At 45.1% G+C, this 26,838-nt stretch overlaps 1 protein-coding gene across 1 annotated transcript; it reads left to right on the top strand.

Moving 5' to 3' along the window:
* Positions 1 to 1,725: 1,725 nt before the first annotated feature.
* On the top strand, positions 1,726 to 26,446 carry LOC147441097 (uncharacterized). Its single transcript, XM_086482815.1, has 2 exons — positions 1,726 to 2,124; positions 25,847 to 26,446. The coding sequence occupies exons 1-2, from the start codon at positions 1,810 to 1,812 to the stop codon at positions 26,282 to 26,284; spliced, it is 753 nt and encodes a 250-aa protein (XP_086338941.1). The 5' UTR covers positions 1,726 to 1,809; the 3' UTR covers positions 26,285 to 26,446.
* Positions 26,447 to 26,838: the final 392 nt, after the last annotated feature.

Genomic DNA, 26,838 nt, shown 5'->3' on the forward strand with positions numbered 1-26,838 from the left:
GAATCCTCAGCGCTGGGACTTCTGGTGCTCCTTGCCTTCCCCCAAAAACTGAACGTTGGCTGGTTGCCTTTTTATAGGCCCGTGCACCCGGCGGAAATAGGGCACAAAAACAAAAGCTCTGGTGCTTCTAGAGAGAGGAGAGAGAGAGCTCGCTGTTTCTGGCGCTTCTAGAGAGAGGAGAGAGAGAGAGAGCTCACTGTTTTTCAGCCCATCCGTACAGCTTGCGTGGGTTTTTTTACGTAAGCTTTTGGGGATGCTTTATTTTATTAATAAAAGGGACCGGTCACTTAAAAGTGGCCGGCCATTTTATAAAGTAAAGTGTGAACTTGTTTAAACTTTAAAACTCACTCAGTTAGTGAAAACAATGCTACACGAACACATTCCAGGCGTCCCCGAGTGCAGAACACGGCACAGATGCAATGCAGACATAGCTTCCTCGCGGGAAAGCATCTGCCCTCCCGCAAAAGTTCCTGCTTTTCGTAAAAAGCTTCTTTGAACCCATCTTTATTCTTGTGCTTGCGTTCTTACGCGTATTTTCTTACTCAGTTCGGATTTCCTCCTCAGCCTACGGAATGCCCCCTTTCTGATGCATCCGTCACCCATCATGTGACGCATCAGGGGCATTCGTAACCCGGCCCTTTCCACCGAACTTACGGAAACTCCTTTGCGATGTTTACCGTCACCCATCAAATGACACATCAGAGTTGTTCGTTCTTGATGGCACTTCTTGTAGCTACAATCTTTTAACAGTTCTAGTGTACACAATAAAATATCCTAGAGAAAGAAATTAATCATTAAAAATTAGAAAATAGTCCAATTAGCAACAATAGTGGTGTCAAACAGGTAGTAAATGTTTTTCTCTTTTATGCCTTGTATAGACCATTGGTCACAAGCACATAGATTTGCCCATTTAGGCAATGTGTATATGCTCATCATGGTGAAGATTTTTCGAGTGAGCATTTTTCTCTTGCACGTATTTACATGAGTGCAAATACGTCAATTTAAGTAGCACGAGTGCATATTCACCAGTTTAGGCAGCACATCATCAATTAACAAATTAACTAGTTAAACAATATCAGTGCAGATTCTCTGGTTTGGGTAGCACAAGTGAAAATTCACTCATTTATATAACACGTCTCATTAGTGTCGATTCAGCGATTTTGGCACCATCGATTACAAACTTATGTTGCAATGGTTGGCCACCAAAGTATGATTTTGTTACTCGAGTATATAATGGAAATCTCCAAATCCTACATAACCAAGTTAGATTATAGTTTTAGCATCTTGTATTGATAGACAATCAAACTTCTTATGAAAAGCTACAATTTTTTTCCCTCTTGGGAGATATTTAATCTCACAACTAGGGGTATTTTGGGAATTTTGAAAAATTTGAAGGTCGCAGGCACTTTGGGAATTTCCTCAATTAAAGGGGTACTTTGGTACACCATTTGTAATTATGTATCTGTAACGAGTACGGCCGGCCGCCAAAGGCGACCTCTCTCTCTCTCTCTCTCTCTTTCGCTCCCCATCTTTATCCCGTGCTTGGCATTTAGCCTTCAACTCACAGACGTAGACACGTGTAAGGGGTACTCAGACTGCTGTTATAGAATACATATACATATAGATGGATAATATAATTTTATATTAAAACACAACAAAAAATCCCTGATTTTAGGTACTCATTGAAAACTCATCTCCATAAATCTCATCCTCCCAGAAGGCCTTAGTGCTTTGTTTCCATTGGTTCATTGAAATGCTTCGAAGTTCAAATTGATACTAGAGACAGCATCCTGCAGCCTTGCTGTTTACATGGACCTGACGCTGGGCGTCTCTCTCGTTGGACAGTTGAGGGCGGAACTCAAACTGACAAAGTGCTTGGGCTTGCGTCACAACTGTAGGACTGTAGTGCGGTCGCTCAAGAGTGGGGATAATGAGGCTTCTGGGGACGCCGATGTTCAGCAGACGCTGGTGGACATCATTCGGCTGGAGACTGGGAAAGTTAGGGTTTCTGACTACATACAAGACAAAGCCAAGCTCTTATCAAATATTGCCGATCAGGCTATGCTGGAGTCTGATCGAATTGCGACCGATGCTCTGAAAGACTTCGATGAGGCAAGTGCCAAGGTACGGTTGCCTCTCTCTCTCTCTCTCTCTCTCTCTCTCACTCTCTCACACACACACACACACACACACACACACACACACACACACAGTTTTGATGGAGTCATCTTGTTTTGGGTAAGCATTTTGTGGGAGGTATTTGAGGCTGGTTGCGATTGACAATCAAAGGCTTGTACCAGCTGTATTTGCACTTTCTCATTGATCTACAGGGGTTTTTGCAGAAGGCCAAAGTTGCCCATGAAAGAAAACCATATACAATGCTAGTTCCGTTTGGACATCGGCCATACTTGGTAGAGATGGAGCCTTTGTGATAAGGCTTCAATGTGCAGATTGCACAAAAGAGAAGCTATGACAGGGGTGTGCTTCCCCTCTCTATTCCAAGAGAAAATCTTCCTAATTATCTCAAGGGCATAGCCTCAAGATAAGATACACAAAGCTGATCACCCTAGAGGAATATCCATATAATATACCATAATTGCCAAGACTATTTCTTGGTTCTCTATCTCTCAAATCTTTTAACATATAAATATTTATCATTTCCAAGAGGCGAAAATCTCTCCTCATATTGGGTCATGAGCACAACAAGAGGAACATCATTTCTGTCAGAATTGCATGAAGGAGTAGGTCTACCCCACGGAGGCTTTTCGTACTCAGGAGAAACAAGGGGGTATCGTCGCCAAAAAAGAGCTAGCATTGAAGAGGTGGGTTCGCTAACAGATCCTTGTGCTTGTGTACTTGTATAACTAGAGGTCTCTCTGTCTGCTTCTGTTGCCTTCTCCTCTTCTTTGCTTCTCTCCTCCTAGCTCTCTCAAATCTGATTTCCTAGAACCAGATGATACCTTTGCCTGTCTCTGTAGTGGACTCTTTATTCTTTCAATGCATCGAGTTGCCATATGCCCAGCTCCGCCACATAAAAAATGGTGTCCTGATAAGCCGAAATGGAATACTTACTGTAGTATATCACCTTTACGTATAGTAGGGAGAGAAACAAACTGAGGAGGACTCGTCATGAGAGAGGGATGAAGAATCCATCCAAGCAGTCGGGTGTATTTACCATCGGATGGTGCAGCACCCTTGCTCAAAACAACACCCAGACTATTGCCAATCCCTGTAATATGCAGCTGAAACTTTGACATTAGTCTTGGAAACTTGGCTGTAAGTGCTAGACCCTTGCGGCGAACCTGGAGGTTTCCGTATGTTGTATGAATGCCCATGTTGTACAATTGTACGGTATACAGTCGTACGGCTGTACATATACAAATACGGTCCAGCCTTTTTTTTTTGGTTTTTGGTAGGGTGTACCTTGAGACTTTGGTCTTTGTGCGCACTCCCTTTTCATAAGTTGTTAGGCCCTTGAACCTTAGACTTAGGCATAGTCCTAAGTCATGAGGTAATCTATAGATGGTTTTTATGGTTTTAAGTAATTTTTTTAGTAGACACATTGTACTTATCCAAATTGTACGATATAATTTGAAATACACTGTATTTTGCCGTATGGAAGTGTAGCGTACTTTACTGTACGACCTAATGAAGCTGAGAGATCTCTGTCGAAATCATCAATTTCAAAGGAGCCTCGTCCGATGTCTCAAACTGAATGAGCAACATCTCCCAAGAGGGGAGAACATCATAATCTTGGGAATGGGTGACATGAGAAAGGGAGTTATTGAGGAAATCCAAAAGCTATGGCGATGACATCCGTTCTCCCACTGCTTTGCATACCAAATGACATGCCTCTAGTGTGGGCCAGATGTGGCCGCTGAAATGCAAGTGAAACCGAGTATATCCTCGAAAAGTTTGATCCCAATGGATAAGCCATTGAAATTCATGATGAAGAGCAATTCACCTGAGATACACAAACCAAAAACAACCTGGTAGCTAGAGGCGGTGACCTAGTTGGATTCTGTATCCATAAAAGGGCACCACGTGCTAATTGAAAAACAAAACTCGAACAGACTTTAACACTTAAACACAACTGAAGGTGAGAGAGCGAGAGATTCCACACAATGGACATGGAGTTGAGTTCTACTCTCAGATGCTTTGGCCTCAGAACTTCGGCGCACCTTTTGGTATTTCTTTTCTATTGATCTTCAGAAGGTACAACTATTCGAGGGAACTCTCTCTTCAATCTGCAATTGCAAGAATGAGAGGAGCCTCTCTTGTCACATGCGCATTGCACTTGAGCCAAGTGGACAAGCTATTGCTACAAGTTAGCATTAGTCTTAGTTAGTATAGCTTAGGATCTAGCCTCACACTTTGTGAGCCTTCAGAAATACATGCATGATCAGGCAAGTGAATAGTTGCATACCCTCACTTGCATAATACAATCACTTAAGCATATAGGCATATGAACATTCTCCAAGTCACTTAGGTTACGCTCTTGTAAGTGAAGTCTTGGGGTTATAATAACTGCTCGATCCACTTCCTTTTTCCTATATGTACGTGTAACAAACTTGGGCATTCCAAGTCTAGATTCTGTTTATGATACGAGAGAGAATCACTTAAAATACTTCATAACTTTAGAATCACAGTTCAATTTGGTCGACACTGCCCGACGTAGTTCCGTCCAAGAGAGATTGGCCCCAAAGACTAGCGCCCTTTCGGTATTTCTTTTATATTAATCTTTTGAACAAAGTACAACTCCCGCAGGGACTTCTGCTCTCAGACTCTGCGTCCAGATGCTCTGAAGAATGAGGCCTTGAGGGCTCTTTTATTCTTACAAGGGATGCCAAAAGCAGAGCCCCAAAATCAAAAGCTCTCAAACTTAACAGCTTCTCAAACTAAAAGCAATTGTTCCAAAAGCAACTGATCCAAAAATCTGCCCAGAAAAGCATCAGCGCGATTTGGGGAATTCCGTACAACAGCCAACGCAAAATCCGGCCCTGTCCGTACAAGACTGCCACGTCAGCACTTCAGCGTAATCTCCAGGGGTCCGTACTGCCACGTCAGCACTTCAACACGTGTGTTTGTTCGGGGCTTGCCACGTCACCCGTTTGTGACATACCCCCCTCTTGAAAGAACTGTAATCGCCCTCGATTACGCCTGCAAAAACAAACAGAGGCCATAAACTGTCTTAGTAGACACTGATTGTTAGCACCGACGCACTAGACACGACACATCTAGCACATGTACAAAGACGGCAGTCTCATCACTGCACATGACATCACATGACAATCAATCACAGAAACATTCATTCCAAATCTCAAACCATGACCGCCAACAACGTATTTAGTAACCACATCTAGATCCATTGCGGACTTCATTGATGTCGGGTTAACTAATCCCATATTGCAATCATGTCATAGAGATTTTTTTTTTTCTTATTTCCGACTCAAGCACTGTCGTGTGCAAGTAGTCATTCGCCTCAAGCATTGTCGTGTGCGAGAATCATTTTCGGGGGTTCGAATCCATCACTAAGCTGATCGAATCAGTCATGATTCGTTATCAGGTTCATTCAGGAGCCATCATTGCTCCATGTCATCTTAATCTTGCTCTTTTTCCATAATAAATAGATTCTTTCAGAAAACATCAGTTTTATTCAAAATTCAAAATCTTTCAAAAAAAAAGTTTTTGCTTCATAAATCTATTAAGCAAAATAATGCTAATTCAGAAAGTTGTTTCTGGAATGAGTATTGCCTTGTCCTGCTGTTCTTTCAATGTGCCAGTCATTCTGATTCTTGTGCCCTTCTGGGACACTTTGTAGCGATATGTCCTTGTTCTCCACATTCAAAACACTTCCCTGCTTTGAAATATTCATCTCTTTGGTCTTCTGTCAGTGAAGGTCGTCTATCTCTTCGTCGATTGTTTCTGCTCTGATGTATTGAAGGTTCATCTGATGTGTAAATCAATTTACCCGAATGTATAGCAAATCCCGGCTTCGCATGTCCCATCAACTGTTGTATAGACTCGGACTTCCTTTCGAGACAATGATCTCAAATTTCTTTGGGAAGATCGTTCAATCTGCTCCTTAAATTTGATCTTCTTAAAGGATGAAACAGGTAGAAAAATTTCCCAAAATCTTCCACAGTAAGAATCCAAAGATTCTGTCTTGACCATCCGAACACGGTTTAGTCAGTAATCACGTCTCGTTTGTACTCTTTTGTGAGCCATGAAGAAATAAAGAGTTTCTCAAATTTCAACCACTTTGTCTGCGCTTGTTTCCTTAACAATAGAGTGGACCACCATGTCCGTGCATTGCCTTTCAGAAAGGATGCCGCCCGTCGGATCTTGGAGTGCTCTGTATAGCGGCCTTCAGAAATGCTATTTCAAACTGTTGGACAAAGGCTAAAGCCTTGGGAGCATCTCGAAACCCTGAAAAGTGCTCTAACTTTACTGCCTGTCCTCCCTCTTTGAATTCTTTGGGCTTTTTGCCCTTGTCGTGGAGAAAATCATATTGATTGGCTTTGTAAAAATGCTTTCTTTTTGCATAAAACATATGCTCTGTCCGTCGTTTCTTGCCTTTCCTGTCCTCATCACTTGAATCAAAAGAAGATGAGGTGTCCGAGCTATCAGAAGATGAGGACGAACTGGGCAATCCTTCGAAGCGTACACGCTTCTTCTGTTTTCTGGCGTTTTCGAAAGTGGTTTTTTGCCCCAAGTAACCGGGGAAATTGGTTCCCTTGTTATGTTGTTTCAATTGCTTTTCCGTCTTCTTCGTATTGAGAATCTGATTGATTCAGGCATGGACCACATCCTGGATTTCTTCTTCAGTAAACATTCTTGGAGTAGGAGGCTTCTTGATCGCCGGTTTGATTGGTGGCTGGGTGGTTTTCTGCCACAGAGCATGTTGCACGTGAAACTTGCTGGACTACCAACTAGACGGTGCGGGACAGCAACAACAGAGATTTTCAGCTTGTAAAATCAGAAACTCAGCACTTGGATAATGGAGATATAAGACAGAGTAATCAAGAAATAAAGAGACTGAGAGATAGAGATGGGATCGGGATAGATGGAGAGGTGCAATTCCTTGGCTACGTGGTACTGGCCCTTGAATAGGTGCTCCTTTTGGTATTTGTTTTATTAATGTAAAATTTCAACAGTACAAAGCTCATGAGTGATGGCGCCCTGCATTTGTGTGTGTGTGTGTGTGTGTGTGTGTGTGTGTGTGTGTGTGTGTGTGTGTGTGTGTGAGAGAGAGAGAGAGAGAGAGAGAGAGAGAGAGAGAGAGAGAGTAACAGACTTGGACACTCCAAGTCAAGAATCAACCGCGATAGCACCAAATAACCACTTCAAAACAATTCACAGATCACAATAGATTTGCACTGGCCCGGCGGAGTTCCGTGCCTAGAGATATTGGCCCCAAAGACTGGCGCCCCTTTCGGTATTTCTTTTTGTATTAATCAATCATCAAAGTACAAGAGAGCGGTTAGGGTTTCACTCTCAGACTCTGCGTCCAGATGCTCTGAGAAGTGAAACCCTAACCGCTCTCTTGTACTTTGATGATTGATTAATACAAAAAGAAATACCGAAAGGGGCGCCAGTCTTTGGGGCCAATATCTCTAGGCACGGAACTCCGCCGGGCCAGTGCAAATCTATTGTGATCTGTGAATTGTTTTGAAGTGGTTATTTGGTGCTGTTGCGGTTGATTCTTGACTTGGAGTGTCTAAGTCTGTTACACACACACACACAGAGAGAGAGAGAGAGAGAGAGAGAGAGAGAGAGAGAGAGAGAGAGAGAGAGAGAGAGAGAGAGCCAACAATAGTCCTTACAATTAGCTAAATCATCCCTTTAAATAGAGATATGTGTGTGTGTGTGTCTGTTTACACAAAGTCCAAGTGCCAAGTGTGTGCACTTTCTTCTTGTGTTTGAGCCTCTAATTGGCTGTTTTGAACTAGTGGCCGGCTCCGGCTCCCTATTTGTGTGTGTGGGCACCTTGCCTGAAAATGGCATCTTTTGTGTTGTCATGCTCTTGCCATGCTTCAACTGCCCTTTACTAGGGTTGTTTTCCTTACTATGCTTGAACTGATCCTCACCAAGGTTTCCTGGACCCTGGTACTTGCCATCCTTGAACTGCCACCTCCCATGGAAGGACACTAATTGCTTTGCATGGACTGCTGCCCCCATGCATGGACTACTATCTGGCATACATGGACTCCAGTGCACTTGCATGGATTGCTACCTGCCATGCATGGACTCCAATTAACTTGCATGGACTCCTACTTACCTCGCATGCTCTGCCAATGGCTAGGCGAGAGTAGACTTGCCCCTTTCTTTGCATTCTTTGCCAGTGTAAGGGTCCCTCTGCATGCTCTGCCAGTCTCCCTTATCCTGGGTGCTCTGCACAGGTCAAGCGCCTGGAGCCTCACAAGCAACAGAGTCTCCTGCAGCTTCTCAAGAGATTCTTGCAAAATCAACAAGCATATGAATGCATTCAACACTCCCAGATATTCAGCCCTATCCATGGCTATGGGCCAAATTGGTGATAGTTGCAAATCAGCCCTGCAAAGGCTAGAATTGGTGACTGTAGCGTGGATAGTTGTGTCGTGCTCTCTATGGTGGGTGCTCCTCAGTGCAATGTGCGTGACATCTCACTCAAAACAAAATGAAAACAAAGGAAACAATATATAATAGTTGATCAACACACAGAGACAGCATGACCGGAACATATGGACTCCACTATCTCAAAGAACCGATACAGACTCTGGCATGGCAGCCCACTCAGCTCCAGCCCAGAACTCACGGGTACAATGGGGGTGTCGAGGCTCAGATGTGCAGGGATGGTGTAGACGTGCTGTGTATAGACTCGCTACCCTAGACGACGACCTTGGACCATGTATGAAGAAGATGCTAATCCTGACCCAACAACTACTACTCACATGTACCACCGTAAAGAGCCACCAACGGCTCATAAATGGTAGCCATCTAAGTCTATCTCCAAACTGAGTGGTGGTGGTGACTTGGCCACAATGTCCAATAGACGACCGTCCGTATCCCTACGACATGTCACTGCCCAGCTGAGAGAGTCCGTCCAGTGTGAACCAGACCAGACCAATTGTACTAACTGTGTGTCCTGTGAAAGTGACATTGTAGCCTGCTACAGGTTGCCCGCCACAAGACCTCTCACCGTCTCGCTGAGAGGAATACTGAAAAACTGTGAAAGAAAAGCACTAGGTACCGCATCCGTACATCTTTTGTGAAGCAGGTGCTAGGCCCAACCATGACCTTACATGCCTCAAGAGTGGAGTTAAAAACACTGCACTGCTTGTAAACACCTTAAGCATTTGAATAGGCAGGAACCCAATATGATTGCATAGTCCAAGATTCCCAATTGGCAAAATAGAACGAGGCTCCACTGTAGAGGTTGCTTGCCACAAGACCGCTCATCGTCTCGGTGAGAGGAATACTGAAAAACTGTGAAAGAAAACCACTAGGTACCGCATCCGTACATCTTTCGTGAAGAAGGTGCTAGGCCCAATCATGACCTTACATGCCTCAAAAGTGGAGTTAAAAACACGGCACTGCTTGCAAACACCTTAAGCCTTTGAATAGGCAGGAACCCAGTATGATTGCATAGTCCAAGAATCCCAATTGGCAAAATAGAATGAGGCTCCACAGCAAAGAGATATGCTTGGTTTGTATCCAGCGCATCTTTATCCTCCATAACCATAGTGAGAGGAAAATGGCCTGGTCCATGCTTACAGATGAACCTTGCAACACTTTCTGCACAACACTCTTCTCGAAAAGAGGGATGACCATAAGGTGGAATAACACCGCAAATAAGGTTAAGCTCCATCGTGATGGTAGAATGAAAATCATTAACAGCAACGGGATGGCAACTAGGTGAATGCTTGAAAGCCACAAGGAAACAACCAAAAGGCTCTTCATCTTGCTCGTCTACCGTGAAACACCAAAAGACCTGCTTCAGAAACTCCAAAAGCTAGCAGCCCTGGCAGAGCACAGTGTATAGCATGAGGTGTACAGATGCTTTCTTTTTTCTGCATTTTTTTTCTAGAGGGGAAGGGGTGGGTAGGGCTAGATAGGGGTGACAGGGGAAGATTGGGTGGGTAGGGGCGAGGGGGGGCTAGATAGGGGTGAGGGGTGGAAGGGCGTGTGGGTAGGGGTGAGGGGTGGGTAGGGTAACTAGGGGTGAGGGGGTGTGGGGGAGGGTAGAGGCGAGGGCTGGTGAGGGGGGGCGAGGGGGAGGGACTAGGGGCGAGGGTGAGTAGGCAGGGTGTTGCTAAATTGGCTTTATCTTACAGAAAAATAATTCTAAATGAATTATTTGATTTATAAGCGAGAGGGTTTTCTCGCTTGGAACACCAAGGAAAAATAATTCTAAATGAATTATTGGAATTTTAAGTGAGAGGGCTTTTCTCACTGGAGACATCCGAGTACAGAGTATTCCTAGTGCGTCATTCAAAGTAACGATGGGAGCACTGAGAACGGGAATATCTGTAAGGCCACCAGGAACGGGTACTTCTGATGCGTCACATCGGATGGGTGATAGGGAGCATCGGAAAGAAGTATCCGACCATCCGGGAACGGACATCTCTGATGCGTCATAGGATGGGTGACATAGAGCATTGTGAAGGAGATTGTACCGTAAGTTCGGTAGGAAAGGACTAGGTGATGGGTATTCCTGATGCGTCACAAGGTGGATGACGGGTGCATCGGAAAGGGAATATCCATAGTCGGGAGAAATTCCGAACTGTGTTAGAATTGTGCACAAGGAAATTCAAGCACTTGAATGAAGATGGGTTCAAAGGAAACTTTGAGGAAAAACAAATGCTTTCTGAGAAAGCGGGATTGCTTTTCGGGAAAGCAGATGCTTTCTCGCGAGGAAGTCTATGTCTGCATTGCAACTGTGCATGTGATTGCATCCAGGGACGCATGGGAAGTGCTGTGAAAGCATTGTTTTTAACTTATAAGGTTTTATTGAGTTTTTGGGCAGGTTCAGACTATTTTTAAAATACGCCGGCCGCCCACTTAATAAGTGGGCAGCCATCTGATAAATAAGGCAACTGATCAGCCAGCGTTTTCTCTTTCTCTTTTTCTGGCAGAACAACGAAAAAAAAAAAGAAAAAAAAAAAGGAAAAAAAAAAAAGGCCGCGATCTCTACGCGAGCAGCTATTCGTGCCCGGGCTAGGAGCTATAAAAGCATCACATGCCCTCACTCAGAGAGGAGGATCAGTTTTTGCAAGAAGGAGATGCTGCTGCAGAGTTCACCCGCAAAGAAGACGTTTGCCGGTGATGCCCATGGCTGCCCCAAGTGCACCAGATGTCGCCAAGACCCAGTGTGCGAGTTCCCTCGCGAAGAAGTGCCTACGAAGCGTGTTTCCATCGCGACAAGTTTCTGTTTTTCTCTGTTTTCAGCCCATAAACGTCGTAGACGGGGCTGATTTACGAGAAGGAACCCAAGAACACACCTCTTTTGTGTGTAGGATTGGAAGAGAGGATTTTCTATGGAGAGATCTCTTCCGGGGAATTGCTTTTCGAGAACGGAGTTGTATTTCGAGCGTCGAGACTTTGAAGGTAACGATTTTCATGTTATGAACTCTGAGTATTTGTTTGCAGGTGTACTTCCTCTTAGTGAGGGAGTAGGAGCAGAGGAAGGTATGAGCCTCTGCAGGAGAAAAGCGCTCTGAGGAACTAGAGCCAGATCAGCCCAGGGGTTTCGTACCCGAGTTTGGGAAGTAGATCCACGGATCAGAGAGAGGTAGTCTCTCAAGTTGTGATCCGGAAGTTGGGATTCCCAAGTAAGGACTTCGTGTCCGGGAAAGCAGAGTTGTTCTGAGGGAAGAGGACTCTGGAAAGAGAGTTGGAAAAGAGTTGCAGGGATGCCATGCCCTGAGTCTGGAAGGTGAGATCCAAAGGCGAGAACCTTGATTCTTGAGGAATTGGAATAAGGAACATAAGTTCCTTGGAATAGGGTTTTGCCCTAGGAATCGGAAGCTGAGGCTTTCGGGAACCGTCAAGTCTTATTCTAGAACGAACGTGGTAATACGTTCGGTTCAAGTGCTTGTATAGACTTCTCCTCAGTAATAAAGATACTATTATGGGGGGGGACCAGCCCATCTTCTGGTCCCCAGTACTGCGTCGATCTTCTCACTCTCTATCTCTCTCTCTATCTATTTCTCTCTATATCCTTTGGCTTCAGTACTAAGTGATAAAGTCTATTTATCCGAATGTATTTTATATTGTTATGCGCTCCCGTTTGTGACACAGGGGCTAGGGCTGGTGAGGGGGGACTAGGGGCGAGGGGGTGTGAGGAGGACGGTAGGGGCGAGGGCTGGTAAGGGGGGGCGAGGGGTGGGTAGGGGGGCGAGTGTGTGAGGGGGAGGGTAGGGTCGAGGGGATAGGGGGTAGATGGGGCGCGAGGGTGTGAGGGGGTGGCAGATAGCAAATATTCATCTCCAATGCAAGGTATAGCCGGAAGAATTCGTGTTCCACTGTAGATGAATTCCATGGTCCACTGGCTGAAAGAGTAGATGCTACAGAGCGCAGAAGTTGATGGAGAACATGAGGAGGTACCATGAGCAAGACAATTATCATGAGCAGGGAATTCATCAAGCAGGACGGGCTCTGTGAAGGGAGTTCGCTAGACACAGAGGAGAGCTTTGTTTTGGTTGGAGAAGTAGACACCAATGGGACTGATGTTTGAGGGGGGGTGAACTCCTGTAGAGGAGATGTCTGTCCGCTGCTATGATTCTCCATAAGCTCACCAAATTCAAAGGCTTCCACCAAGGGCGCATCGGGAGTAACTTCTATGACCTTCAACCTTTGAGCTGGCTCATTAGGTTTAGTTACTGTGGAAACATTGGGAGAGGGTGTACCTTCAGGCAAAGAGTGAGTAGAGACTCCATAATAGGGGTAGCATCCAACCACCCCAACAGATCCTCGTCTGACCCGTCAGGTGGAGTAGGCTGTTCCAATTCAAGGCTGGTTGCTAGGAACAAAGAACTATGTTGCACGACGGGATCCATGCCTCCTTCTAGGCAAATGGGTTGTATCAGGGAGCCAGGAGTATGTATCTACATGGCATCGTTTCCCCAATCATGAAGTGCTTTAGTGTGTCGTAGCCATGGTCTACCGATGAGCAAGGGAAATCCGCCCTCAACCTGGGGAAGATGAACCACAACAAAATCCAAATTAAAAGTAAAGTCTTGTACCTGCAGAGGCACTTTTTCTACTATGCCCACAGGGTATATTGTCCTCTGATCGGCCAATGTTACTAAGAAGGGGTCAGGTTGAGTAGGCTGTAGGTCTAAAGCCATCATAGTGAACTCAGGCATCATATTGATGCCGGATCCACCATCCACAATTACCCCTGAAAATTGTTGTCCCAAGATAGACACGGTGAGACGAGGGCTTCTATAATCCGTGAGGGGAGCAGCGTGATGGGATATCATATAGGACTCGGATGGTTGCACTGGGAGGTGCCTGTCACAAAGTGATGATGTGGTGGACAGCAGAAACCCTAATTTTTGCCAGAAACCCTAATTTCCGGAAATCGCAGAGGCTATTATTATTATTTTTTTTTTTTGGAAAATGAAGAGCGACGCGAATTTTGCTTTTTTTTATAAAAAAAGAGAAAAAGACTCTCTAAGAGAGAGAGAGAACTGATGCTTTTGATTTTAAAAGCTTTTGGGGCTCTGCTTTTGGGCATCTCCTATAACCTTTAAATTAGTGGTGAGGGCCTCACTTCTGAGAGCATCTGGACGCAGAGTCTGAGAGTGAAACCCTAACCGCTCTCTTGTACTTTGTTGATTGATTAATATAAAAAGAAATACCGAAAGGGGCGCCAGTCTTTGGGGCCAATATCTCTAGGCACGGAACTCCGCCGGGCCAGTGCAAATCTATTGTGATCTGTGAATTGTTTTGAAGTGGTTATTTGGTGCTGTCGCGGTTGATTCTTGACTTGGAGTGTCCAAGTCTGTTACAGTGGTATCAGAGCTCGGCCGATTTCTCTTCTACGGGAAATCCGATCCCCGAAATTTTTTTCCGTGGCACCTATGGCTTCAGGCAATGATCAGTCGACTCCCTCTGCATCTGGAGATGCGGGCTGGGATCACAACGAAGATTCAGACAGAGAGTATGGCCCGCCTCGGCCTACTCAGGCGGAGCAAAGAGAGATGGAGCGTCGTCAATTGATTGGCGATGCAACAAAGATGATGCTCAATTTTGCCAAGGACCCAAAGATGGCAAAATATATGAACCAGACCTCTTTGGAAGAGGTACAGATGGAGTGGCAGAGAACCACAACACCACTCCCGAAACCCGCTCTCAAGAAACCTTCTGCCTCCAAGAAAATATACGGAGAAGGAACTGGAGAACGTGGTTGATGCACGGATTGCTCAGCTTTTTGACGCGCAAAAGAAAGCCAAAAAGCACGGCAAAAAAAGCAGAAGAAAAGCACTGACTTTCCAAGTTATTTGGGTCGTCGGTCGACATTTGACAAGGCAAAGAAACAGAAGAAGCGTGTTCGATTTGAACGAGATTGACTTGAAGAGTGGATATCATCAGATCAGGATAGCGCTAGGAGATGTCTACAAGACAGCTTTTCGGACGACTTTTGGGTTATTTGAGTTTTTGGTGATGCCTTTTGGCTTAACCAATGCTCCTGCGACTTTTAACCGGATGATGGACTGGATTTTTCGAGAGTACAGACTATTTGTTGGCACTTTCTTTGACAACATCATTGTTTTCTCCAAGAATGAGGCAGAACACAGAGATCATCTGCTTCAAGTCTTTCAGGCATTACGAGATCACACGCTAGTGATTAATGCAAAGAAAAGTGAATTTTTCCTATCAGAGATACACTTTTTGGGACACATTGTGTCAGCAGCAGGAGTGCAAATGGACACGGCCAAGATAGAGACTATCCGTGATTGGCCCGATTTGAGGAATGTCCATGAAGTTGGAAGCTTCTTGGGACTGTGTTCGTACTACAGGCGGTTCATACGAAAGTTTGCAGAGGTTGCTTCCCCTTTGCATACCTTGACACAGAAAGGAGTACCTTTTTCGTGGGGACCCACAGAGGTGACTGCCTTTCGGACATTGAAAGAGAAATTGACTACGGGACCTGTTTTGACTTTGCCGGACTTGCAGAAGTCATTTGAAGTGTATTGTGATGCTTGTGGTCGTAGTCTGGGTGCGGTCTTCATGCAAGAAGGCCATGTCATAGCTTACGAGAGCCATTTGTTCTCTAGGCCGGAGATGACAGCACAGATCTATGAGAAAGAGCTTTTGGCGGTTATCCATGCTCTTACTCAGTGGCGGCATTACCTACTCGGAGCGGATTTTACTGTCTTTACAGACCATCAGAGTTTGCGCTACTTCTTGTCACAGAAGCAGCTTTCGGAAAAGCAGATGCGGTGGGTGAACATCTTGTCACAGTTCCACTTCGAGATTGTCCATGTGCAGGGACAGAAGAATGTGGTGGCAGATGCTTTGTCTCGGAAACCGTTGGTTCTGGCTATTTCCGCGATACATCATAGGAGCTTCGAGGATATGGTCAATCAGTGTGCCACATATACAAAATTTGCAGATATTTTCACACGGATACGGGATGGGGAGATAGTAGCTGGATACTCCCTTCGGGAAGGCTACTTGATGAAAAAGATTATGTTGTGCGTTACACAGCCGTTGAGGGATAAGGTTATGACTGATTGCCACTGTCCACCTTTTACGGGTCACCGCGGCATTGCTACCACCATGAAAGGGGTAGAGAGATATTTCTTTTGGCGGAGACTCAAGAAGGATGTGGAAGAGTTTGTGCGCAGTTGCTTGGTATGCCAAAAGGTCAAGTTTGACAGGCATAAGGCACAGGGATTGTTACAGCCTTTACCCATACCCACCCACCCCTGGGAAAATATTGAAATGGATTCATTTTTTTGATCTCCCGAGAACACAGAATGATCACGATGATTTTCCGATTACATGGCACGTCTGAGACGATTCTCTCCGACAGAGACCCCAGATTTATGAGTTGGTTTTGGAAGGCAATTTGGGAGAACATTGGCACGCAGTTGCAGTTCTCGTCATCGTTCCACTTGCAGACTGACGGGCAATTTGAGATTGCCAATTCAGTGATTTTAGATTTATTGAAGTCTTGTATCTCGGATCAGAAGACTCAATGGGAAAAGAACTTACCTTTGGTGGAATTTGCCTACAATAACACGATACACTCTTCGACGGGGAAGACGCCATGTGAGATTGTTGAAAGTGCTGCGAAGGTTCCATCCTTCCTGAGCACGAAAGATTAGATATTTGAAGCGGATGAATATTCGCGAGATTTGGATACGGCTTTTGCCAAGGTTCGCGAGACTTTTCAGGAGTCTCAAGAACGACAGAAAAAGGTAGCGGATCGCCATCGTCGCGACTTGAAACTAAAGGAGGATGATTGGGTGCTCTTACTTTTGAGAAGGCACACCTAAGAAAGAAAAAGGGAAAGGAGAGGCTTTTTCCAAAGCTTAGTATGTGATACTACGGACCTTTCCAGATGGCTGAAAATATAAATGATGTCTCCTTCCGATTGAAACTGCCAGATACTTGGAGGATTCACAATGCATTGCATGTGAGTCTCTTGAACCCTGTTAAGGGTGATGTGCCTGATGATGGGGAGCCTGATGAGCAACCCGAAGTGGAAGAAAACGAGGAGATCCTTGTTCCTAAACAGATTTTGGCACATAATGATACGAAGAAAGGTAAAGTCCGAAGGCGGGTTCTTGGTTTAGTTCAAGAACTTTCCTGCATTTGATGCGAAGTGGATTGAGGAGGACCTAGCAGATACTCCTCGGATTGTGAAACTTTACCTCGATGTTTTGGTTTAGCATAGTCTACTCCAAACGGAACCCAGAATTCAGCTTGGCCGGAGATCTGGTGCAGTGGGATGCACAAGAGGGGAGTCACTCCACTCCTTTGTCAACAGATGCCTTGCTTTTGATACTAAAGTCATTGATGTCTCTTTGAGCTTCAGGGATACTGAGAGCTGACAGTATTCTGTTGGATGACTTTATGAAATGGAATTCCTGATAATGATATTGATTTGTTCTTGACTTCTTGTGAGTGCAGGAACTGATAGACGAAATGGCTGCAGCATTTTGGTCTGATTGATCTCGAATAGACATGGTTGCAATAGGGGTTAGTCAATCGGACATCGTTGAGGTCCCGATTGGACCTAGATGTGATTGCTAGCTACATTGCCGATAAATCATGGTCTAAGATCCGAATGAATGTTGAATGTCATGTGATGTCCTGTGATGTCGTGTGATGTGACTGTTAATTTTGTACATGTGCTAGATGTGTGATCCTAGTACGTAGGTACTAACAGTCAGTGTCTGCGAAGACGGTTTATGGCTTTTGTCGGTTTTGCAGGCGTAATCGCGGTTGATTACAATGCTTTCAAGAGGGGGGTATGTCACAAAGTGATGATGTGGCGGACAATAGAAACCCTAATTTCTGCCAGAAACCCTAATTTCCGAAAATCGTGGAGGCTATTAACTTTTTTTTTTTTTTTGGAAAATGAAGAGCGACGCGAATTTTTCTTTTTTTTATAAAAAAAGAGAAAAAGACTCTCTAAGAGAGAGAGAACTGATGCTTTTGATTTTAAAAGCTTTTGGGGCTCTGCTTTTGGGCATCCCTTGTAACCTTTAAATTAGTGGTGAGGGCCTCACTTCTCAGAGCATCTGGACGTAGAGTCTGAGAGTGAAACCCTAACCGCTCTCTTGTACTTTGATGATTTATTAATATAAAAAGAAATACCGAAAGGGGCGCTAGTCTTTGGGGCCAATATCTCTAGGCACGGAACTCCGCGGGGCCAGTGCAAATCTATTGTGATCTGTGAATTGTTTTGAAGTGGTTATTTGGTGCTGTCGCGGTTGATTCTTGACTTGGAGTGTCCAAGTCTGTTACAGTGCCCGCCACTAGGACCTGCTCCGGGGCAAAGTGATTGAATAACTGTAAGGGTGTCACTTCGAAAACTCGCATCTAGCCGCAGCATGTCATAAAGCGACACTTGTTGAAAAGTGTTCTTCAAGATTGTCTCTATTGTAGGATTTTCTTTTTCTTCCAGTGGCTTTTCTAGTACCTTGATGTGCTGTAGATCAGCCACTGCTTCCAAGAAGACTTCATCAATATCGGAGAGCAAAGATTTGGATTCTTGCTTCACTGATTGAGGGCTTGGCGCCAGTTGAAGGTAGAGTATCCACTGTTGGGAGAATGTGTGGGGGAGTTAAACGTGTTGGAATACTAAGACCGAGAGCGGCTCTCTGGGCCCGGGTGAGGACGCTTGCTGGCTCCTCGACCAACTGCAGCTTCTCTTGAGTGGTAACCACACGGGCAGAAGGGGGTGGTTGAGGAGTGGTGCTAACTGCCATCAAATTGAGCTTGGGAAAGGTAAACTCATTTTGGCTTTGACTTGGGTTCGCAGCCGTGGATGCACGAAGTTTAGGCAATCTTTACTGTAGCGATCCTTCGTTTCAGGGCAATGACGGCAGGGAGGGGACCCTTCAGGCAAAGGGCATTTGCTTTGGTAATGACCATATTCCCCGCATTTGCAACACAAAATGGGCCGATTCAATGGGCGAGTTGGAGGGCGAGGTGGTCCTTGCTCCTAGTGCATGGAGTTGGAGGTGGAGGCATAGAAGCTGTGAGGTGGTGAGGGAGCATGGGTATGATAAAAGCTGTGAGAGGGAAAAGTGCTCTGCATACCTTGCATAGGAGGGGCTGACAATAAAGGTGGCGTGTGGTGTGGATGGCCACAGGGAGAAACCATGTTGGATGCAGGTGCCGGCCCTTGTTGAAGAGTAGGACCAAGACTTTGCTGTATTTGCCGCAATCCCTTGAGGTAGTAGCAGTCCTTGTCCTCATGTCCAGACTTTTCACAGAAGTGGCAGTAAACTCGAAGGGGGCATTCATGTGGAGGGTGCCCTGGAGTGCGGCATGAGCTACACCAAACCATAGCCTTAGTCTCCTGCTGGGACTTGAGCTCTTCTAGCTGGCGCTTGATCTGTTCCAATGCCTCGTGATGTGGAGGCTTCTCCTGTCTAAGAGAGAAGGACCTCTCCTCTTGAAGAGCTCGCTGTAACTTTAGGGCTTCCAGTTCCCTGCGTAAAGAAGTTAAAGGATCAGAAGGACTTTCCAAAAATACTGAGGGGGTCTCTACTTGAGGAGAATTGGTGAACAGCTTCCTAGCTCCCTCTATCCTAGTAGTAGCCGCGACAAACTCCTCCAGAGTGGCGTCAAGTTGGAGACTCTCTTGGAGTTTTTGTTGGGAAGTTTTGGGAAGAGCCTTCTCCACCCACTTCTTAACCATAAATTCCCCTGTTGGCCAACTCATCCAAAACCTTTTCTTGGTAGTCACCTAGCCTGAATGATGCACATAACTGTTGTCTTAAAGCTGTCCAATTTGCAAAATGGTTCTCTACAAAGTAACTGTACCACTTGTCTGCTAAGCCATCCAAGGTAGATGGAAAGAGTACCAAATAAGCATCTTCTCTATTAAGACCACGATCTCTACAGAGAGATACAAACCTCCTCGCATGGTCGTCTGCATCTTCTGAGGAGAGTCCCTTGAAAGTAGGAAACTTGATGTTTACCTTGGCCAAAACACTGGTCAACGCCTCCATGGCCTCTTGCTTAGGAGCCTGTTGCTCAATAGCTTGCTGTAAAAAAATGGGTGAGAGCTTTACTGGGGAAGGTGACCTGGAAGATGTAGAACCGGATGGAGGAATGGATGATGAGGTTGGTGGAATTCTATTGGGTACCAAGGGTTGACGTCTTCTGTCGTAATGCGCTTTGATGCTCTAATGACTGCCTTGTATGTGTCATGCAGTGAGCACAAACCCAACCAAGCTTTGGGCAAGAAGACCCTTAACTGGGTGAACACAGGTCTAGACTCTACTAGACTAGGCAAATGACTAATCACCTGGCTGGACCAGGGACGAGGAAGAACTAGACAAGGACGAAGGGACGAGGAAGGACTAGACTAGGACGAGAGCTTGGTTGGACTAGGTGTTAGGTGCAGCGGAATGAATGTTTGCGCTTTGCTCAAGATGAGTGCTCCGAACTGTGCTCAAGGTTCCTTTTGTTCCTATGGAAGGGAGAGCCTTCCGTTCTTAATGAGAGAATGCTATGATCACAAACAAAGTGTAGTGTATGAGACTGAGAGATAGAGAGAGAAGAGAGATACGACACCAGAGACGTTGTAAAACCCTCCTCCGAAGGCCCCACTCTCGTCGGCGAGAGTGGTCTACTTATGATTGCACAATCCGGTACAATGGTGATGCATGAGACTGATGCAAGTCTAGGCTATGTTGATGACGACAACGGGGACGACGAGACCGACACTAGGCTGAAATCTGCAATCTTTTATCTGTTGTCCAAAAACGCTATGGGCTGAAATCTGCTACAAGTCCAAAAACGCTGATTTTGGGGCTGTTTTCTGATTATCTTTGACGCTGAAAATCTGCAGGTTTCAGGCTGAAAACTGAGGTTCTTAAGGGCTGAAAACTGAGGTTTCTTCCGGGCTGAATCTGCTACTCTTTAGGACTGAATCTGCTATGAACAAAAACGCTAGTCATGGGGGGTTGTGCTGGTGATGGCAAGGCTGAAAACGTTGGTGTTTGCAGGCTGCTGAAAACGCTAGGCTTGGGCTTGCTTGCGGGGAAGATCTGCTGATGCAAAAAACGCTAAGGCAAGGGACTTGCTGGCAATGATCCAAATGCTGAAAACGCAAGGCTGATGCAGATCTAGGCGATGGTGCTTGATGGAGAAAACACTAGAGGGATGGTTCTTCTTGCTTGGAGGAAATCCACCAAGTTCTTGCTTGAGAAGTTACCTGCCGAGCTTGGCTCCTGTTGCCTCTTCTGCCAATTAGTGCTAGTCTAGGTTTGCTTATATACAAACTTACTCAATTTGCCCTACCTACTTTCCAAGAAAAGTCACTTAAAAATATTAAGTGAAAAATGTTGTCAAAAATAGGTAAAATAGGCTAAATGCACTGGAAAATTCCCCTGATGGATTTTGATGGGAATGCTTATGATCATGCTGTGTGCAACCGGAGGATATGCATCTACACTTAAGTGTCTGGATATGCACGGTCTACGAATAGACTCACAAAAGTGCCAGATCACTACTAATCTAGACTGACTGGATTGACTGAACCCTTGTCGTGCTGTAGCTTGTCCACGGACACATAGGGTTGGATGTGTCACGTGACATCCCCTCCTTTTCAAAGTGAGGTACTGGTACCGAACTGTATGGCGTCGACGGAGATTGCCAACAACATCCGGAATCCTGGAAGGGACTCTTCGCTGGCCCACTCTGATGTGTGGGTCGTGCGATACTTGAACTTCATAAAGGTCTGCAAAGCTTGCTTCTTTGGGCTGCGCCAAAAGCGACACAAAGTCGTCTTCAATGCTTCAACTTCGTCTAGAGTCCTGCTTCTTCCGTCTTCAAGAATCTCCACAGCTGTCCTGAAACCACTTTCAACACAAAAACATGAACATGCCTATTCCATGTAAAGTGATTGAAAAAAATCTCGTCTTCCTCAAAGACTGTGCATGCAATGTAGATGAACAAAGAGACGGAGTGCCAATCCGTTCACCACACACATGCAAACAATGATATCGAATCTTTCTCTTTTGATCTAAAGCAATCAACTGTGGCAATTCACAATGGAAATGCCCATGCTTGGTGCTCATACTTTCATGTGCTCTTTCTACAAATGTGTCATGCCAAGGAAGAGACATGGAATGTGACTTCCTTGAATGCATACTTTTCAACTTTTCATGAACAATGCGCATACATTCGTGCCCATTCGTGAGTGAAACGTGCTCAACGAACAATATGTCATGCCTAGTAAAAGGGATCACATAAGAACGCTGACTAAAATACAGGAAACGATCACGAATGAAACACTCCTACAATGCGTGCGTATCAATCATGCGAACACATAATACTTTTTGTGAGGGTTCTTTGGACCTATGCTCGAGAGCCAAGATCGATCCTTCGTGATTGATCGAATCTGTAACGAGGTTAGCTTCGCTAGAAAAAGCATCAACTAACACATCATCCTTGTGAACAATCACGTCATCTTCATGCAAATTATCATGCTTGTGAGAAATCACATCTTGATCATGCAAATCATCATGTTTGTCATTGTCATCCAAATCATCATGCTCATCATTATCATTCAAATCATCATGCAAATCATTGTCATTCAAATCATCATGCAAATCATCGTCATTCAAATCATCATGCTTCTCATAATCATGCAAATCTTGTGTGTCATGCTTTGGAGAAGGAGAGACTGAGAGAGTCTCCTTTTTCCGAATCTCTTGCATCTGTGCTTGAACTTGAGAAAAGAGTCGCAAGAATTCTTTCATGTGTTGATCGCTCTTCTCTTTGATGGCTTTGTTCTCGCGATCAAATTCTGCTTGTCTTGCTTTGTTCTCGCGATCAAATTGTGCTTCACTTTCTTTGTCTTCCAAGTCGTACTTACGCTCTATGGCTTCCATTTCTTCTTCATAGTCGTGATCTATGGCTGCCATTTCTTCTTCGTAGGCCTTTCTGTCTGCTTCTCTTTCTTCGCGTTCTAGCTTTCTTTCCATAAACAAATGCTTCAACGCCTCCATAGGAGTTAGTGCAATCCTTGGCGTAGATGAGAAGGGGGAGGGTTGAAAAAACCTCCTGGTGGAGAAATTCTTCTTCGCCTCTCTCATGCTCATCACCTCCAAGCGAAGTATCCATTCCGCTTCTAGTGATGACCATTCTGAAGTCGTGGGTTCTTGTGGGTTCTTAAGTTCACGAGGAACTTGGGTTCTTGGGGGTCTTGAGTTGTTGAGGTTCTTGAGGTTCTTCTTTCGCTTGCAATCTGTGTTTGAGAAGGATCTTCTCTTCACCCGTGTTCTACTCTTTTCCGCGGGTGCACCCCTTGGCGGCCTTGTGCTCACACCAAGGTTGCTTTTTCCTACCTGACGTCGATTGGCCGGCCGCTAAGTGCACGGTCCGCTCTCAATGAGTGAAAAGAGACACAAGGGGAGGCTGTACAAGCCCTTCTTTCTTGGGATTCCTGTCACTCTTCAAAAACACAATTAGGAATCAACACGCCTAAGCGAACTTGGGTTCGTGCGACCGCAACAAGCAAAAAAATTCTTGTGGTTCTTTCCTTGAGTGATACAGAACACTGCCAAAGCTCTGATACCAATGTTAGGTGCAGCGGAATGAATGTTTGCGCTTTGCTCAAGATGAGTGCTCCAAACTGCGCTCAAGGTTCCTTTTGTTCTTATGGAAGGGAGAGCCTTCCGTTCTTAATGAGAGAATACTATGATCACAAACAAAGTGAATGGACACTGTGCGTGTAAGTGTATGAGACCGAGAGATAGAGAGAGAAGAGAGATATGACACCAGAGACGTAAAACCCTTCTCCGAAGGCCCCACTCTCGTGGGCGAGAGTGGTCTACTTATGATTGCACAATCTGGTACAATCGTGATGCATGAGATTGATGCAAGTCTAGGCTATGTCGACGATGACGACGGGGACGACGAGACCGACACTAGGGCTGAAATCTGCTACAAGTCCAAAACGCTGATTTTGGGGCTGTTTTCTGATGTTCTTTGATGCTGAAAATCTGCAGGTTTTAGGCTGAAAACTGAGGTTTCTTCTGGGCTGAATCTGCTACTCTTTAGGGCTGAATCTGCTATGAACAAAAACGCTAGTCATAGGGGGTTCTGCTGGCGATGGCAAGGCTGAAAACGCTGGTGTTTGCAGGCTGCTGAAAACGCTAGGCTTGAGCTTGCTTGCGGGGAAGATCTGCTGATGCAAAAAACGCTAAGGCAAGGGACTTGCTGGCAATGATCCAAATGCTGAAAACGCAAGGCTGATGCAGATCGTGCTTGATGGAGAAAACGCTGAGGAATGGTTCTTCTTGCTTGGAGGAAATCCACCAAGTTCTTGCTTGAGAAGTTGCCTGCTGAGCTTGGCTCCTGTTGCCTCTTCTGCTAATTAGTGCTAGTTTAGGTTTGCTTATATACAAACTTACTCAATTTGCCCTACCTACTTTCCAACAAAAGTCACTTAAAAATAATAAGTGAAAAATGTCAAAAATAGGTAAAATAGGCTAAATGCACTGGAAAATTCCCTGACGGATTCTGATGGGAATGCTTATGATCATGTTGTGTGCAATCGGAGGATATGCATCTACACTAAGTGTCTGGATATGCATGGTCTACGAATAGACTCACAAAAGTGCCTGATCACTTCTAATCTAGACTAACTGGACTGACTGAACCCTTGTCGTGCTATAGCTTTTCCACGGACACATAGGGTTGGATGTGTCACGTGACACTAGGGCAAGAGAGGACCAGACCAGCAGGGCGAGAGACTAGGTCAGCTAGAGTAAACTGTCTAGGGTGAAACTGGACTAGACCAGCAAGCTGCACTGGGCAAGGCGAAGCAGGCGAGGCTAGGTAAAACCCAGTTAGCTCCTTGATTTGCACCTCAACAGAGAGTGAGACTTCAATTGAGGTCCCACCGGGCGTGCCAAAAATGAGAGCACCTGTAGCGCGGATAGTGTGTCGTGCTCTCTACGGTGGGTGCTCCTCAGTGCAATGTGCGTGACATCTCACTCAAAACAGAATGAAAACAAAGGAAACAATAGATAATAGCTGATCAACACAGAGACACAGCACGAGCAACACAGAGACACAGCATGACCAGAACATATGGACTCGACTATCTCAAAGAACCGATACAGACTCTGGCGTGGCAGCACACTCAGCTCCATCCCAGAACTCACGGGTACAATGGGGGTGTCGAGGCTCAGATGTGCAGGGATGGTGCAGACGTGTTGTGTATAGACTCGCTACCCTAGACGACGACGCTGGACCATATATGAAGAAGATGATAATCCTGACCCAACAACTACTACTCACATGTACCACCTTAAAGAGCCACAATGGCTCATAAATGTAAGCCATCTAAGTCTATCTCCAAACTGAGTGATGGTGGTGACTTGGCCACGATGTCCAATAGACCACCGTCCGTATCCCTGCCACGTGTGACTGCCCAGCCCAGAGAGTTTGTCCTGTGTGAACTAGACCAGACCAACTGTACTAACTGTGTGTCCTGTGAAAGTGACACTGTAGCCTACTCCAGTGACAACACAGAGTCTGGGTCAAAAACAAGGGCATGCCAGTCAATGGGAATAGTCACATCAATCTCTTGCATAAATGTAGCAACCCCTCTACGGATCCCATAGGTAGCACCGATGACCTTTGCACCCACCAAGGAACTCACTCTCTCTCTCTCTCTCTCTCTCTCTCTCTCCCCCCCCCCCCCCCCCTCATGGCTATTGCAAGGTGTCATTCTCAAACTACAAGCCTTTCCGTTGGAATCCATATTAATGGTGGCAAATGAGGTTTAGCACTTGTTTAGCTTCTTGAAGACTAGCAGATTCAAATAGAAATGCTCAAATGTTGTGCGTCTTTTCTGTTTGGAATCAGTGTAAGTGCATAGAGGTCCGTTTTGTGAGATGTAAGCGGGGGCATGTAATGTGAGTTCTTTACTGCAGTTCTGGGCATTCCAGCAGAAACCTCAGCACAATTCATTGGGTTATTATAGGTGACTATTCATCATTCTTTGTGTGTCTTGTAAGATGCTGCAAGGTCCGTTTAAAATTTCATCAATTTAAGGCTTTCTGTAAAAGAGGAGGGCCGACTCAGTCTTAATGAACTTGATCTTGTTGTCAGGAAGTAACTTTCTTCTGTAGTGTTTGGCCTTTTCCAGACTATAAAAGCTATTGATGAAGGCTTCCAAGCTGTGGAGGAACAACTGGCCTCCGATTTAGCTGAGATAAACTCAGGACAAGAGGAGCTGGATGAGTTTGAAAAAAGCGTGCAAAATGCTCGAAGTCAAGGCTTGTTTTTCAAGGGACTATATAAGCCGCTGAAACGATGGAAGGACAGAGATCCTGCTGAGCAGGAGGCTATAAGGGAAGAGGCAAACCAGATTGCTGAAACCACAGGGGCTCTCATGAAATCCAAATCACGGAAGAACTTGTACATCTTGTTGATCTTCCTGATGGGTTTTCTGCTTGTAGAAAGTGTTACATCTGCTGAGCGTTCATTGTCAGGCATTATTGTGTCCATTATCATCATATCACTTCTGTCCATCCAGCTATTGTTTGAAAAGTCCATATCTTCCAGAAAAGATGATACAGAATGATTTGTTCAGTTTTGCTGAATATACAATCATGTGCAATATATGATTGTAATTTTCTCCTGTAACAAATTATGCTAATTAGCATTGCTGGCCTCATTTAACTGTTTGTTAGTACATTGACTCCATTTGACTGAATCAAATAGCAAGTAGCAAAGTGTTCCAAGACTTCTTTCAATTTTACACATTTTGTGGTGTAGAAGCTTGTAATGTAAGCAAAGTCAATAGCTATATCTCTTAATGGTCTGGCAGTTGTTTGCCTCCAAAGTGCATGGTAGATGATTCTGTGTTGAGGTAAACCTGTTTTTTTGTAGATTACCTACATAATTTTTTGTCAGCTGCCATGAGCATGATTTCTACGAAGGAAAAACCTGTCAAAAAGTAGGCTAGTTCGATAGGATGTTGGTGTGAATCACGGTGGCAGGATCAATCCCCACGTCAATCCTTGTGCATTGCTTCAGTTTACATACAGTGTTGCTCACACTTGAGCTGCCTCTTGAGATTTTGAAGTTGGTATTAGACCATTGATCGAAATCAAAGGCACTTTAACTAGTTGTGCA

The sequence above is a fragment of the Adiantum capillus-veneris genome, chromosome 15 (genome assembly GCF_014529385.1).
Source record: "Adiantum capillus-veneris isolate H3 chromosome 15, ASM1452938v2, whole genome shotgun sequence".
NCBI lineage: Eukaryota > Viridiplantae > Streptophyta > Polypodiopsida > Polypodiales > Pteridaceae > Adiantum > Adiantum capillus-veneris.

Bases quoted from the DNA above. Each gene is read 5' to 3' on its own strand.
- LOC147441097 (XM_086482815.1), top strand. From the start codon at position 1,810: ATGGACCTGACGCTGGGCGTCTCTCTCGTTGGACAGTTGAGGGCGGAA. The intron at 2,125-25,846 runs GTACGGTTGCCT...GGCCTTTTCCAG, and splicing joins TCGATGAGGCAAGTGCCAAG to ACTATAAAAGCTATTGATGA.